This window comes from Lissotriton vulgaris, chromosome 1_1, assembly GCF_964263255.1.
Source record: "Lissotriton vulgaris chromosome 1_1, aLisVul1.2, whole genome shotgun sequence".
Classification (NCBI taxonomy): domain Eukaryota; kingdom Metazoa; phylum Chordata; class Amphibia; order Caudata; family Salamandridae; genus Lissotriton; species Lissotriton vulgaris.
Window position 1 is genome coordinate 363,762,103 of NC_141685.1, and position 17,610 is coordinate 363,779,712.

At 45.2% G+C, this 17,610-nt stretch overlaps 1 protein-coding gene across 2 annotated transcripts in view; it reads right to left on the reverse strand.

Moving 5' to 3' along the window:
* The window catches only part of FAF1 (Fas associated factor 1), a 1,861,897-nt gene extending 1,849,530 nt beyond the window's left edge, over positions 1-12,367 (reverse strand). The window contains exon 1 of one of the 2 annotated variants that reach the window (XM_086952414.1): positions 12,086-12,367. In XM_086952414.1, the coding sequence (XP_086808540.1) occupies positions 12,086-12,130 (45 nt within the window). In that variant the 5' untranslated portion in view covers positions 12,131-12,367. The remainder of the gene's footprint in view (positions 1-12,085) is intronic. The other variant, XM_086952412.1, reaches the window with a different exon arrangement.
* Between the last annotated feature and the right edge of the window lie 5,243 nt (positions 12,368-17,610).

Below are 17,610 nucleotides of genomic sequence, written 5' to 3' on the forward strand. Positions count from 1 at the left end.
TCGCGGACGTTCGCATCGCGGACAAAACATCGCAATGGCACTTACATCGGCCATTTTCTCATCGCACGACGTTGCGCCGCAAATGCGGCCTTGAAACAGGATCGCGTGTCACATCGGCGACATAACATCGCGCGACATGACAACGCGATGTTTCACATCGGTTACAAATTTTGCTATCCAATGGGTTTGTGGGGGGTGGGGGGATATATATCGTCTTGCCCACCGTGTTTTCCGCCATTTGTGCCTGTGTCTTTCCCTGCGGACATCCTTTGGAACCTGCATCCTTTGGAACCGGTAAGTGTGCAGTACGCTCGTGCTTACTCATTTTATTCCCTACTCACTCCGATTGTAAATGTTTTGTAAGAAGGTGATTCGAATTGCGCTGGATTTCCCTCATCTTTGTATGTTATTTGTGCACCCCTAGTAGCCTGTGATATCTGTTTTGTGCCACCGTGTGTTCACTCATGCCTATTCACGTAGTAGTGCACAGCGGATTTTATGTTTCCCTCCTCCCCCCTTTATCCTCACGGCTCATGTTTGAAAACGTTCAATTTAGGTTATTGTCAAGTCTGCACGCGTGTCTGCAGTGTTTCCGCGACCGTGGTTTGTTGTTTTCTAATGTTCTGATCTTTAGCAATAGGAAACCTGTGAGAAACCCGTGTTACCTCTCTTGTAGTGCGCATAAATAATAAGGCATTTGACTGTAGTGAAATGGTGTATTCACATCGGTAACCTGTGTTTTTGCCCTCGATAACTTCGTTGTGGGAATAAGAAATAATAATGTCCGCTTAATGTTTTCATTTCCCGTCCACCTGATGCATTTTTCCATTCCCGGTTCAATTCCCCGATCATCTGCAGAGTCTCGTCAGGATAATGGGGCCTGTCTTGCTCGACTAACCTCAGGCAAATTAAAAGAGGGCTAGGGGTACATAAGGTTGGGCGAGGTAATGAACTCGGCAAGCAGTTAATACACACACAGGCACATTGGTCTAATGCAATGTACCCTTTAGTATAGTGTCCACTGTGCACGACTTATTGCACCAAATCTGGCACTTAATGGGAAAATCTACCCTGTGACGAAGGTTACTGTATGCCCAAAATTCATTGATATTTTAGCATCACAAACTAGTACTCCACCAGAGAGAAACGGATAGAAATCCTATGTTATTCTTGGGTTTTTGCAGTTAAGCGTTACACGACCTGGGCCTCCTTTCCTCATGTGTAGAATTCTGTCCCTACCCGTGTTCCCCCCAGAACCCATTCGTGGCATGCTGTATGTAAATAAGGTGCTTGTAGGTCATAGCGCCCATTTACTTTTTATCACGAATAATCAAGGCAGGCACTAGATAATTCTCGGCACATTTAAGTATTAAATGAATGCATATTTCCTGGAAACAATGAAAATCGAACTCGAAAATATTTGTGCTGAAATACTTGTGCAAAAATGTTGTTTAATTTTACTTTATTCTTAGTGCAATTTGTAAATACATCGAATAGCAAAGCACAGTTTTTGTAATATATTTTCTGAAGGCATTGGTTGTATGACGATCCATCGCGTGCACCGTCCTCTGCTAAATAAATGCTTAATAAGTGGCAGAACCCACTGAACCCTGACCTCATAAGCAAAGCGGAGCGCAGAACGAAAAAAAAGGCTAATGTATGAAAGTTGAGGGTGCAAAAATATTTAGCGCGTCCGGCAAAGTGATATTCGTTTTTAACATTCACTGCCTGTGAGAACGTAGGCAGCAGTGTCATATTGTTTTAATACCACTGCACGAATGCAAAAGCACATTTAATCAGTTTATTTCAGTCAGTTTGTGAAGAGCTGAGAACTGTGAGGGGGAAGCCAAGGGGGGGGGGGAGGCGACGAGGAAAGGGTTAAAAGAGCTGCAGGCAGGGGGAGGGGTGGTGCAGGCAGGGGGAGATATGGTGCAGGCGGAGGGGAGGGATGGTGCAGGCGGAGGAGAGATGGTGCAGGCGGAGGGGAGATGGTTCAGGCAGAGATGGTGCAGGCAGGGAGGGAGATGGTGCAGGCAGGGGGGGAGATGGTTCAGGCAGGGGGAGGGATGGTGCAGGCGGAGGGGAGGGATGGTGCAGGCGGAGGGGAGGGATGGTGCAGGCGGAGGGGAGGGATGGTGCAGGCAGGGGGAGGGATGGTGCAGGCAGGGGGAGGGATGGTGCAGGCAGGGGGAGGGATGGTGCAGGCAGGGGGAGATATAGTGCAGGCAGGGGGAGATATAGTGCAGGCAGGGGGAGATATAGTGCAGGCGGAGGGGAGGGATGGTGCAGGCGGAGGGGAGGGATGGTGCAGGCAGGGGGAGATATAGTGCAGGCAGGGGGAGGGATGGTGCAGGCAGGGGGAGGGATGGTGCAGGCGGAGGGGAGGGATGGTGCAGGCGGAGGGGAGGGATGGTGCAGGCAGAGGGAGGGATGGTGCAGGCGGAGGGGAGATGGTGCAGGCAGAGGTGACATGGTGCAGGCAGAGGGTGAGATGGTCCATCCGGTAAGTTGTGAGGGGGTGACACCATGAGTTACCCGCGCCGGGTAACACCAACCCGAGTGACGCCACTGATTAGAATCTTCAAAGAAAATGAAGGACGAAAACGTCACTATAAAATCTGTATGTATTTTATTCACTAGTAAATATCTAAAACCGAGATATTTATTTTGTTAAGGCTATCTTGGACAAGAGGTCACGTTGTTGGCTGCATCACACGGCACTAATTGTGTGCTTCAAATATCTTGGAACACCAACAGGCAGCATAAACCAAAGGTAATTTGCCTTACAGTGCCCTTTGTTATGTAATTATCGATTTATGTATATGCAAAGCTTTGCATCTGGGTCTGATTTGAATCATTCTGCCCTTAGCTTTATAAGCCAAGGAAAGCACACATCGTTTTGCTTTCATGCTTAAATAAATGACTCACTTTCAGCTGCTTATATTGCATATTTTTGTCTGGCATATTTCTCTTAGATCATCACAAATCAGGTGGTCGACACGTCGTTGCCTGCATCACACAGCACTAATTTTGTGCTTCAAATAGCTTGGAACACCAACAGGCAGCAGAAAACAAAGGTAATTTGCCTTACAGCATGCATGTAGACCGCTTTGATCATAGACACGGAGCGCACCTTCTCTTCATAACTTTGCAGTTTATCGGCCGCAACGTCCTCGCGAGCGTTTGCAAGCAGCAAAACATAAGGACTTTGCGTTGAATTACACGCGTTACATAAAAGATAGAAATTAAATAAACTTGCAAATGTACCATATGCACTTGAAGAAAAGTGTCGCATAGTACCATGGCAGGTGGGTGTGTTGGTGGTTGGATGGTTTGTTGGATGGATGGGTTGGTGGATGGGTTTTGTGATTGCATAAATTGTTGCTGGCTTGGCTTGATATACCCAACGTTAGACTAATCTCTATTTCGCCCCTTAAAATAGCCCGTCGCCACCGTGAGGCTTTGTGTGGTTATCCAAAACTGAGAAGAAGGCCATCCAAAGCGTAAAACAACGATAGAGGTACATTAATGAAATGTCCAATTTACTCTTACGACACGAACTAGTGTCTGGGAGGTATGTGCTGCATAGTACCATGGAATTTAATGTCTTTGCTGTTTGGTCTATTAGGCGTGTAATAATTGCACCGCAAAAAAAAAATTTTTTTATGTGCAGAAAAAAATTGCTATGTTTCGTTGTAGTTTTGTAGTACAGTACTTATAACATAGAAAACCTTTAAAGCCTTGTAACTGCAAATAGTGTAGTTGAAAGACCAAAGTAATAATGCCACAGCTAACCTTTCTTTCTTACTTCCCGTTACAGATTTTTAAAGGTCACGGAGGTGCAAGTCCAGCAAAGATTTAAGGTTTCTACGCTAAGTGCAGCAGATTAGCACAAAAGGTAAACATGCATTTGCAATGCAATAGGTCCGGCATTAGGCAAGTTGGCTTTATTTCACCGGGACATGACAAAATTGTTATAAATGTTTTGTTTTTTTTATATTGTGACATTAATAGCTTTGTCCTTAACAATCTTAATACTTGTATTTCTGTGCAATGTGACACCTATAGCCTTGTAAATGGCACATGTTTGGGATTGACGTCACTGACAAGCATTGATGTTACAAATTCTATAGTCTTATAATAAAATAATGTATTTTAAAATAAAAGTTATTGTAATTTATAATGGCAATCGCTTAAACTTTAGGAACTAATCTTGGGGAGGTTATGTTTTTGTTTTTTTCATGCGGGCCTTCCATCCTTCTGGGGCCGATTAGGATGGAGGTTTACTGGCGCGGGTGCAGGGGTGTATGCAGTGCTGTATGCATTTTGTGTCCGCCATTAGGGAAAGTGTGGCTTTCTTATGCTTTTTAAGAGGAATGTTTTTGTTTCTTTACTACCGCAAATGTCTTTGTTACTATTTTGAAAATGCATTTTCTGTTGTCTTCCTTTTAAAAAACATTTTTTTTTTTTTGACAGCAAATGTCTGATCCTAAGATGGCGCAATATATCATGTCAAGCAGAGGAAATCGCCTACTGAAACACAGCGGTTATATATATTGCAAGGAGAGAAATTCTGAGCCACGGGGTCATTGGAAGTGTGTGCAATATTACTCAAGGCATTGCAGAGGACGAGCGGTTACTCTGGGTGAGTCTGTTTTAAGAAGCACAGAGCATAACCACTCGGCCTCTGCAACTGCTATTGAAGTTAGAGAATCGATAAACGAGATGAAAATGATTGCAGGCAACTCCAATGACCCTTGTGGTGCCATTTTAAGGGAGGTATCACAACATATTACTGAACATGTGGCTAGTAGTATGCCTGCCATCTCCAGCTTACGTCGAATGATCCAACGTAAGAAACTCGCGAAGCATCCAAAAAGTGTGGCACCTCAAACTTTTGGGGAGATTGAAATTCCTGCTGAACTCTCTTTCACCGTTTCAAAGGAACAGTTTCCTCTGTATGACAATGACAATTGTCATAAGCGCATTTTAATATTCAGCACCCCCCGTAATCTTAACCGCTTGGAGAACAGTGATGTGTGGATGCTTGATGGGACCTTTAAAAGCACGCCCACCCCTTTCGCTCAAATCTACACCATTCACGGGTACGTCAACGACATTGTAGTTCCTTTAGTCTACAGTTTATTACCAGACAAACAATCCTCAACGTATACTTAGTTTTTGTCAGTTGTAAAATCTAAAATCCCAAACAAAAGTCCGAGAAAAGTAATCATGGACTTTGAATTACCCATGATGAATGTTGTAAAGAAATTGTACATTGATACCCAAATACAAGGATGTTATTTTCACTTTTCTCAGGCTATTTGGCGCAAAATTCAAAAAACATCCCTTATTGAGGATTATGTGTCTGATAGTCAACTGCAGTTTGAGCTGAAAAAACTAGCTGGTCTTTGCTTTGTTCCTCCTGATAGTGTAGATGACTACTACACATCGATTACAGAGTCAGAATATTTTATGGTAAACGAGGACAAATTGGCACCATTATTAAATTATTTTGAAGACACATGGATTGGGCATCTAAGCAGGTCGGGTTGCCGGAGGAAACCACGTTTTCTTGTGGACTGGTGGAACTGCTACTCGACCTGCTTAGAGGGAGGAGCAAAGACAAACAATGCCCTTCAGGGTTGGCACAACTCTTTAAACAAAAGTATTGGGAAACCGCACCCTAATTTCTACTGTTTTCTTGAGATTTTAAAAAAGGAGCAAAGTTTCCAGGAAATGCGAATGTCACAGTGTTTAGCAGCTAATCTCCACCCACGTGTTTGCCCCCGTTCAAAGGAAATGTCTGTCCGACTTTTGGCAGTAGTAAAACTTTTCCCCTTCTCTGCGCCTTCTGACTACCTGTCTTCCATCGCACATGTGCTTAATTCCTTTGGGTAAAAAAGTTGTCACTTGTATGTGTTGTATTCCATCCTCTGAACCCTTACTGGTGTGCCCGATAACCCAGTCTGTAAATTGTACCCCCTATCGTGTTTACATTTCCCCATGTATATGTACTATTATTCAATTCATTTTGGGGCTATTACATACCTAGTAAGTCTGTAAGTAATTTGTATCAATGCAATGTAAACCAAATAAAAATGTACAAACTTATTTATTGTGTTTACCAAATCCTAATGTACAAACGTGTTTATTGTGTTTGACTATTAACTATGTACAAACGTTGAATTAGTGTTTGACAAATAAAAATGTACAAACTTGATTCTTGTCTATTTTTGTATGTGACATTACAGATCACCTCCATTAATCCACCATCACCCATCCACCCATCCCACCCACCCACATCCATCCATCCACCCATCCCACCCACCCACCCACTCATCCATTAATCCACCATCACCCATACACCCATCCCACCCACCCACATCCATCCATCCACCCCACCCACTCATCCATTAACCCACCATCACCCATACACCCATCCCACCCACCCACATCCATCCATCCACCCATCCCACCCACCCACTCATCCATTAATCCACCATCACCCATACACCCATCCCACACACCCACATCCATCGACCCCTCCCACCCACCCACATCCATCCATCCACCCATCCCACCCACTCATCCATTAACCCACCATCACCCATCCACCAATCCCACCCACATCCATCCATCCACCCATCCCACCCACCCACCCACTCATCCATTAATCCACCATCATCCACCCATCCCACCCATCCACATCCATCCATCCACCCATCCCACCCACCCACCCATCCATTAAACCACCATCATCCACCCATCCCACCCACCCACATCCATCCATCCACCCATCCCACCCACCCACCCACTCACTCATCCATTAATCCACCATCACCCATACACCCATCCCACACACCCACATCCATCCACCCATCCCACCCACCCACATCCATCCATCCATCCATCCACCCATCCCACCCAACCACCCACCCATCCATTAACCCACCATCACCCATACACCCATCCCACCCACCCACATGCATCCACCCATCCCACCCACCCACATCCATCCATCCACCGATCCCACCCACTCATCCATTATATATGATGCATCCACTCATCATCCCACCCACATCCATCCATTGACCCATCCCACCCACCCACCCACTCATCCATTAATCCACCATCATCCACCCATCCCACCCACCCACATCCATCCATCCCACCCACCCACCCATTAATCCACCATAACCCATACACCCATCCCACACACCCACATCCATCCACCCCACCCACCCACATCCATCCATCCATCCACCCACCCCACCCACTCATCCATTAATCCACCATCACCCATACACCCATCCCACCCACCCACATCCATCCACCCATCCCACCCACCCACATCCATCCATCCACCCACTAATCCATTAACCCACCATCACCCATACACCCATCCCACCCACCCACATGCATCCACCCATCCCACCCACCCACATCCATCCATCCATCCACCCATCCCACCCACTCATCCATTAACCCACCATCACCCATCCACCCATCCCACCCACATCCATCCATCCACCCATCCCACCCACTCATCCATTAATCCACCATCACCCATACACCCATCCCACCCACCCACATCCACCCATCCCACCCACCCACATCCATCCACCGCACCCACACACATCAATCCACCAGGACCCATCCAACCCACCCGCCCATCCATCCCCCAGCACCCACCCATCCAACCATTAATCCACCACATCCATCCATCCACCCATCCCACCCACCCACTCATCCATTAATCCACCATCACCCATGTACCCATCCCACCCACCCACATCCACCCATCCCACCCACCCACATCCATCCACCGCACCCACACACACACATCAATCCACCAGGACCCATCCAACCCACCCGCCCATCCATCCACCCGTATTAAATATGATGCCTGAATAAATATGATGCATTTCTTTGTTTCCAAATACATTTATTTCATGTACCCATCCCACCCACCCACATCCACCCATCCCACCCACCCACATCCATCCACCGCACCCACACACACACATCAATTCACCAGGACCCATCCAGCCCACCCGCCCATCCATCCACCCGTATTAAATATGATGCCTGAATAAATATGATGCATTTCTTTGTTTCCAAATACATTTATTTTAATAAAAACAATTTCGATTTTATAAACACAATTGCGCATATGCGCACAATTCCGCTGGACGTATATCATTTTGGTATGAGTGGAGGCTCGAACCTTGTCTGCCAGCACCAAAGTCTGCAAACAAAACAGGTGATGGACCGAATGTGGATCAATGTCACACATTCACCCCAGTCCAAAGATCTGGGCCCAAATCCATCGTTTTTTTGCACTCCACACCACCCTGGGTTAGACAATGGCGATATGCAAATCAGCTCTGACCCTGTGGTGCCTGGGACCTACATCTGAGCATCCCCAGCGCACTTAGGGCGGAATTTGCAGGACATGGCTTTTGTAGTTCGGACTGGACTGTTCCCATGGGGCACAGGGTCAGAGCTGATTTGCATATCGCCATTGTCTAACCCAGGGTGGTGTGGAGTGCAAAAAAACGATGGATTTGGGCCCAGATCTTTGGACTGGGGTGAATGTGTGACATTGATCCACATTCTGTCCATCACCTGTTTTGTTTGCAATACCGCCATAAGTGCGCTGGGGATGCTCAGACGTGGGTCCCAGGCACTCCACACCACTGGAGTCAAGCTAGCCGGGCTGATGAGAGGTGTTACCTCGAAACCGGTCCGGTCCTCGGATGCTTGATTCCGTTCTGGGAAGGACATGGCTTTTGTAGTTCGGACTGGACTGTTCCCATGGGGCACAGGGTCAGAGCTGATTTGCATATCGCCATTGTCTAACCCAGGGTGGTGTGGAGTGCAAAAAAACGATGGATTTGGGCCCAGATCTTTGGACTGGGGTGAATGTGTGACATTGATCCACATTCTGTCCATCACCTGTTTTGTTTGCAGCACCAAAGTCTGGCAACCGATCCGTCAGACCACATATTTTATTTATTAATTTTTTTATTTATTGACGTATTGTACGTGCCGGCTTGAAACAGATGTTAGTATCTTGAAAGAAATGACCTGATTTGCGTTGCAGTTCTTTGTTTTCCAAATCAATTGCTTTATTTAAGAAGAGCACCAAAGTCTCTTGTGGCGGTATAAAAGGCCGGATCTGTTCTTAAATAAACAAGCAGCGATTCTGCTCGCAAAAGTGTCTTCAACAAATAAATATAATGCCGGTAAAGAAATGTTCTTAAATAAACAATCCTTTAATAAAGACAATGTCCATTTTATTTATTAAATATGATGCATCCACTCAGCATTAATACATTTACTTTAATAAAGACAATTTTTAAATATGATGCATCCACTCAGCATTAATACATTTACTTTAATAAAGACAATTTCCATTTTATAAACACAATTGCGCATATGCGCACAATTCCGCTGGTCGTATATCATTTTGGTATGAGTGGAGGCTCGAACCTTGTCTGCCAGCACCAAAGTCTGGCAACCGATCCGTCAGACCACATATTTTATTATTTTTTTTTTTTATTTATTGACGTATTGTACGTGCCGGCTAATAAACAAAAGTGTCTTCAACAAAGAAATATTCTGCTCGCAAAAGTGTCTTCCGATGTAATGTTTAACGATGTAGAATGAAATGCGATGTACTTGCATGCGTTCTGACGGTATGCGATGTGATGTCGCGCACGATGTAACAGCAGCGATGCACTGTCAGCGCGATGCGACATATCCGATGTAAGCGGCGCTTCCCTGCAAAGTGCAGTTGGGTGGAGTAGAGTGCAGTGGCATATAGTGGACTGCTGTAGAGTAGAGACGTAGAGTTGGTGTAGAGTGCAGTGGTGTGGAGTGCAGTGATGCTGAGTTGAGTGGCATATAGTAGAGTGCAGTGGAGTGGCGTGAAGTGGAGTATGCATGGTGTGGTAGCACACTGCCATTACAGATAGCACATTCTCAATTGAAAATGTCATTACATTTGCACAGAAATACAGTTTAACAGAAAAAACTACACAGCGCACAAAAGATAATGTGTGCAAATTACATCACCTAGTGTATTGATTAGTTTTGATAGTATTAAAATGTTTCTAACACACTTCATTATTACAAAAAAAAGTGCTCTATTTGTGCGTTCCTAATTCTGATCGAATCTGAAATACCTGCACAATTTATTAACAGACATTTAAAATGTTGTGTGCTACAAAAAAACCTTTACTTTCACAGCAAGATTGTCACAAAAATCCTATCACTTTGAAGTAGGAAAAGTAAACGCCAAGCATCCTCAGAAGACAGAGCCTGACATTTGACCTCTGTGTTTGAATACACAGCAAATGCAACTAGCTAAGAACACGATTTAAAGGCCTGTTCAAAGAAAATGAGCACTCAGAAGAAAACAGTAAATAAGCTTCCCTCCATGGAATGGATGAACTAACGCTGAACGACCTAAAACAAACGAAGCCAGCAAATGGAAAACAAGCAAATGTGAGTGACAAACCATAAAGCCAATAGTAAGCATTCCCAGGAAAGCTTTTTGAAAGTCCCCAAGATATCTTTAGCAAACCAGACAGCTGCGATGGCTGATTAGCTTTGACCTATAAATTGCCACTGGTCCGTGTGACATTTACACTGAGTAATATAGAGCGGCTTACTGAAATTTCTGGTGGGCGCTGCTATGAAGGCAAACAACTAGGAATACCACCCACTTCCTTGGGGACGTTGGAGTCCCTAGAAGATGTCCAGCCCCATAGGAATAAATCTGCACAATGCTCCACAAAAGCTACAAAACTGTGTACATTCAATGGCGCTGCCTTGTCTGAAATCTTAATGAGGAAGAATCCACAGCACTTCTAGAGTAAAGGCCCCAAAATCAGTGCTGTAAACCAGAACTGCCATCCCATTCAAGGTCAACCAAATAAATTTACATATAAAAAAACACACACATCATGGTTTATCACCACACCATGAAAACATAGCCCATAGTACTACGAAAGGTAGCCAATCTATTTTACTCTAATGGCTGACACCAACCCAGTGAATGCACTGGTTCTGTGTGTTGGGGTTGTCGGTGGAAAACTAGACACTAAAGTATGGTTGACAAAGTAGCCAAGGAATCACATTCTGTGTATTGATATGTGACACCCCAACTAGGAAATCACATGGCCATAGACTCCTGGGTCAGTTTTCAACTGCCAGGTGTAGAGTCCTGAAACCAGAGAACAGTCTGTATACATATCATACACCACACAGACACCCTCGTGTACAAAGCCAAGGCAGCTATAGTTCGAATGAATATCAATCGAATAACACTAAACTGATATCTTCAAAACGGCTTCCACTAGATGGCTTCGCAGCACACCTGCCTGTTTGTATGTAGGCACCCCAGACATATCAAACGGGACCCCGCCCACGTCAAGGCTGTTAACACCCAAGTAGTGGGCACCCGTTCCTTGTGAATAAAGCACATGAATGCCATATGGGTACCCACAGTTCCACAAATCCTTTCAAAGGGTGCACGCGGACAGACTCTCGTGGAGAATCTAAAAACCTATTTCAGGAATATTAATATATGTTGAACTTGCTTGGAAGATTATTTCAACACAGCATACCAATCACAAAAAGCATGACAATGCAAATAAAATCTGAGATGGGTGAACACGTAGCCCCAACGTCTGCTGTGAAATTCCTTGCTGCCGGTGCTCTAAATGGAAATATAAGAATGTTGCTAGTCGCTATCTGAGAATACCTATTTGTTATAGAGAAGTGTCGTTACTCTCCCACTAAAACTATTTGACACCTCATAAGAAGTGCTGGCAAGGTCCCTTTCAAATTAAACAAGTGCAGCTACTCAATTCCTTTCAGGATATGTCTATTTAAAGTCAGGACGGACAATCGTTGTATGTTGCAGTCTTCTTTGTCCCTCTGCCAGGTTAAATCTAGTTGACCCTCTGCTGAAGGCAGTGCCTTATGTTGGCCGCAGCATCTGTCATGTCGGAATTATTGCAATATATAAATCCTACTAAAACCACGGAACCATACTTCCATTCCCATGTACCTGGAAGTCAGCAAGGATCATCTCCCGGTCCATGTTGGAGGCCATGGCGGCGGTGACTGTGCGGGGGAACGTGCCAGGCGCTCATGTACACCGAGAAGCCTGGGTGAGCAGGGTAGGAAGACCTGGGACAGAGCAGGGGGGACAGCTCATACAGTTGCTTATGCCGGCTCGCTTTCAGATTGCAATACTGAGTTCAGAGCTGCCACTGGTTCCCATCACAGGAAACGACCCAAGCGATTACGTCTGGTCACGTGACAAGCGCGTACCATCTCACACAGCAGCGCCCTGAATACATGCCCCGCCTTCGGCCATGACTTGCTATAATAACAGCATGTTCTACTCTTTTCGCGTTCCAATTGGTTCAGCCTGGCACTAAGTGGGCGGCGCAGAGAGCGAAAGGACAGTAGAGGCAGACAGAGGGCCAGAATGTCACTCGCAAAACACAACATTTCCAGCTTGTTGGTTTGTATATCCGGGGCACTGGTGTCGACTTTGACAAAGTCAGCCTGGAACTTGTCGTTGGCAGTGGTATTACTATTCTGGACTTTTCTACCTGTGTGAGTGTTTATTGGGTGCTGTGCTGATTACAAGTGTTCAACTCGCATGTTGGGTGCTTTAAGCTCTGCGTTTCTGACAAAAGTGCAGACCTATCAACTCACGGCAAGCCCACGATATCGCCCCCCTGACACACTCAAACGGTGAGGAACCAATAGCACACGGTGGCGGGGAAAACGATTCGAAAAACACTCGAAACAGTGGATTTTCAGCTCGTGTTTGGAGGCTTGGGTTGCGACCTCTATTAAGGAATGTGTAAACACCCCAGTAGCTGGGGCGGCTGGTGGCATTTGAAAGTGGTGTGGCGTAAAATCATTGTCATACTGCACCGTAGCGAGCGCGAACAACCTAAGGGGGGTTTCCCCCTGAGAACATTTTGTAAAAAGAGTGGCCAAATGGTGCATTTTCAAGCAAATTTGAGAAAGCAGGAAGGTTAATAAAGTAATTGTGATAGTGCAGTTATTACATTAATAAAGAGATGTCATAACATAGGTAGCTGCTTATTCAGTATAACCACAGAGCTTCATAACAGACTTCGAGATACAATGCATTTCTGAGTACAATGTTCAAAATGTGCACCCACCATGTTGAGTGACCACACACATAGCCCTAACTCCAATCTAAAAAAAATATTGTAGCCGGGGTGAAAGAGCAGCAAAGGAGGTTGGGGCCTCTTGTTCTTCGCCCAAAAAGTGCCCAAAAATTATGGTAATTGTGGTCAGGTTTTACCAGGTGCTGACAATAAAAATATAACAATATATATTTGAAACATTAGGATAATCAAACAAAGACTGGGGGTCATTTTTACCTTGCAGTTTGCGTGCAGCTCTTAGATGACAGTTAATAGTTCACTGTTCTGTGTTAGGATTTCAACGTACAAACTGCAAGTAACACAAGGATCTCTCCGACAAAAGCAGTGACTCACAGACCTATTTACATCATGTGCATTTTGTGATCTGCATCAGGTACATGTTCTTTACAGAAGGCACATTAACCTTCTGCGCTACCTTTCCATGAGTCAAAACTTCCACTAGACAAAACTCTGATCTCTCTCTAGGAAAAACATTAACCATCAGTGTTATCATGACATTTTTATTGTTTCTGAAAATTGCTAGAGGCCAAGAAGGTGGTAGCGAGTGCTTTTAGATTTAGAACCATAATATACTTGCAACTACTCCATTCAAATTACACTCTAGACAAGACAGAGAGCAATATGCTGCCTAAATCAAAAGTACCAACATCCTGGAAAAAGCAAAGTAAAGCATGTGAAATGTAAGCAGGAAGAACGTGGTCACCAATCCACCCATCAATCAGTCATTGCAGTACCCTACGATTGGGGCACTTACCCACCCGGGAAAACAATGCTGTTCAAAAAAAGACAAGAAAACAAAACAAAAGTAGTGCTTCACTGGCAAACTCTAAATGCATAAAACCTCCCCTGCTGCACAACGTGGTGGGACATGTCGATGTATTCTATATTAGTGAGGCATAACTTTTTTAGTGCAAATCCAAGTGCATCTTCCCTCGTGTTGACTCTAGAAACCCCTCTATTGCGCAAATCCCAGTAAAGCACTCACATGTAGTATCGGGCCCAGGTGTCACAGTGCCCTTAGCTAGGGTTGCAGATAGATTCCATACTTGCCACTTTAGTTTTGAGTCGAATAACTGTGCACTGCCAAAACGCACTATGCTTTTATAAAATCTGCCACCAGTGATACTAAGAAAGCGCCTTCTGTGATTTTCGTCTCACAAGAACAGAATCGGATTGTTCTTTCTAAATATAACGCTAACTGCACAATAGAACGCAATGAAAAGCACTGTCTTCACTAAGACAACACGCAACGACTGTAGTTCTGGCTTATGACTGAATGTGGCTATATGTATTGTATTGTAAATGGATGAATGCAACCACGAGTAAATGGATAGATGAATCCATGCGTACGTGAAACAATGAGTGACACAGTACATGCATGCTGTATTGAATGCATCTTTTGTTGCCGTCAGTCAGTGCAATTCAGTATTATTCTTGCATGTGTTTTAATATATGGAAACTTTGGAATCAGGCCCTTCTTACAAGAACCACAATAAAAACAGGCTAGTAAGTGGTGTGATATATGGTGCACTTGATTAAATCTGACTCCACTGGGTGCGATAAAAACAGTCAATTACGACTTCTTGGTGACTTATAGATTTTGGTGTTTACTGCACCTGTTTATACTAGGCGTTACCCAATGGTTGCTATTTAGCCTGTGTAGTAAATACCTCCTTTTTCAAGTTTTTCCTAAACCAGAATGAGGCATAGCATCTGGCATCAGATATTACTGCCTGTAATTCTGTGCGATTTTCCAATTTTTTAGCTGTTTCCCAGTAGGTTTCTTTTGCTAGTTTTTTTTCCTGTCAAAATCTGTCCGGGAAAAAAAATGCTTGTAGTGTGGTAATTACCTCATGTAGTGAATACCTCACTCTGTTGTAAATACCATGTGCAGTAAGTACAGGACAAATCAGAATGCCAACTCGTCTGTTAACTCCTGTTTGCTAAAGCTTTGAACCACAGTTTTTTTTGTTTGTTAACTTATTGAGAGATCGACCTTTTATAGCGCTTGGCACCCAGGGTGCTTTCATAGCGCTGATAACTGGTAACACCGTAAATTACTGGCACTCTATGCTTTTCAACACGAACTCCATCATGCATTCTCCAAAGTGACTTGTGATTCAGACTTTTATTAGTATGCACGTGCTATATATTATTAACGCTCACGTTCTGTCGGGAATGTGAGTTTTCTCAGCCTATTCATTGCTCCGCTCCACCATCTGTACAGTCCAGCTGCGGGACATCCACGTTTAATATATTAACTTGTCGTGGCTCGCAGTACTCACGGGGGGAAGTCACGTGGGGGTGGTGGCCGAGGGAGAAGAACATTTAGAAAACTTACCTGACCGCCTCTGCTCCTGATCCACGTTAGCGCCTCTTTAAACAGGAACGGCACTGGAGTAGCAACCCTTCAGCCAATCCTGGCGCTGCTGCAGCGGCAGGATTGGCTTAGGGCACAGTTACTCTTCGCCCCCCGCCTGCCAATTAGGAGATCGAGGGGCTCCTAATGGGCATGCGCAAGCGAGTGCAAACACAAGTGCACATGACTGGGCACGGGCGAAAAATTTGCTCACCTTCCCCACTCATGCGCACTTGTGCTGCTGCCTCCCTGACTGGTCTGACAATGCATGGCAGTCAACATGACGCCGGACCGCCCACCCCCTTCAGACTCTGAAGGGGTGGGCGGTCCGACGTCATGCTGACTGACATTATTGTCAGTTCTCCCTCTGCGTCTCTGAACTTAAGTAAACGGAGTCTGTACGGGGGGAGGGAGGGAATGCCTCATTGGACGCACCGCGCCTGCCCAGTACATCGGCCCCAGGAAGCTTTATTTCTTCTTTTTGGAGGAGGGGGCTTGAGCTCCAGGTGGGGGCAAAAATGCCTCTTGGGTACTTTTCCGCTGGAGGCCTGCCCTCCAAGGTCCCGCACCCTCCTCACAGTGAAATCTTTGCGTTAGTTGGCAAGTATTAGGGTGACCTAACTTCCCGGTTTCTCGTGAAGTGTCCCGGTTTCCCAACACTTTCCTCCAAACTGAATAAATGTCCCGGTTTTTGGATAGTGTTTGGGATGAGCACAGAAATGTCTCTATTTTTGATTGGTGGCTGAGTACGCACTGGTGTTAAAGAGATGTGCGCATGCTCACTTCTCACTACTGGAGATGTTATGGCGTGACGTCACTCCAGATGAGGTTGTTGTAGGTAGGGAAAACCTTTAAAGAGAGGCATTTTCTCTCGGGATCTCCCTTCTCTTTCTACAATGCAGCAAGAATGTCATTATGCCAGTTATCAGGGCAACAGCTTGTCCGAACCGCCAGCATGACCCTTCTCACTGCAGTCAGAGGTCACTGCCTGCACCAAAATCCAGCCACCCACCAGTGTAAACTGTAGTCCTACTTCTATGTTTATCACCTGTCCAAGTTTTTGCAGAGCAGCATATGCCAAAAAGCATATATGTTGCATCATGAACCACATCTTGATGGTGATTTATACATGTACATTAGTCACCCGGAACTGTCAGCTGACGGCACCACAGTGTGTCACTTAACACGGTCTCCAGATGAAGAGCTGATATAGCATGGTGTGAATACTGAGGTGAAAACCCATGTAGATAACCAGTTTCCAACTCATTTTATTTATGCATTTTTTTTTTTGTAAAATTTTTATTTATAATTTGCAAGGTGAAAATAGAAAAGGGGAGGAGTAGTAAAAGAGGAACAAGAAAAGGGAGAAGGAGAAAAAGGAACAGGCGACATTCCGCCACATAACCCCACACAGGGGGTGTTAAAGAGCATTGCTGCAAAAAAAAGGGGTAAAGGGAAATCCAAATTATGCATCAAAAAGGGACGGCAACCAGCAAAGGCAACAGAAGTGGTAATGACACGGGCCTGCTTATCACAGTGTCCGAAGTGTGCCTTGAAGTCCCAGCAGTTGGTGCAAAGTCCCCAGCTGGATAAGAACAACCCAAGCCCAGCCATAATCATAACGTCCTCTCGTGAAGGCATAGCAAGTCGCAACAAGAGAAAAACAACAACCCCAACTACCACCCCGCCTCCCCCTTCTCTCCCCACCACCCACCCCCCACCCAGTGGTGGCGACCAGCACTCATACAAAACAGCAACATTCACACCGGCGATTAAATTTGAAAGAGATGAAGTGCCCGTATTGCTGAAGGTCAAACTGCCGAAGGTAAACCACGGGATAAAAATCTCACCAAGGGGCCCCAATTAAACATGAAGTTTTTAAAATTCCCCAGGAAGATATCTGAGAGCCGCTCCATACTCAGAAGGCGCCATAGCCGTGCATGCCACAAAGAAATGGCAGGAGCAGACGGGCTTTTCCAAGCGGCTGCCAAAGTCCGCTTGGCCGCCCCCAAGCATAGC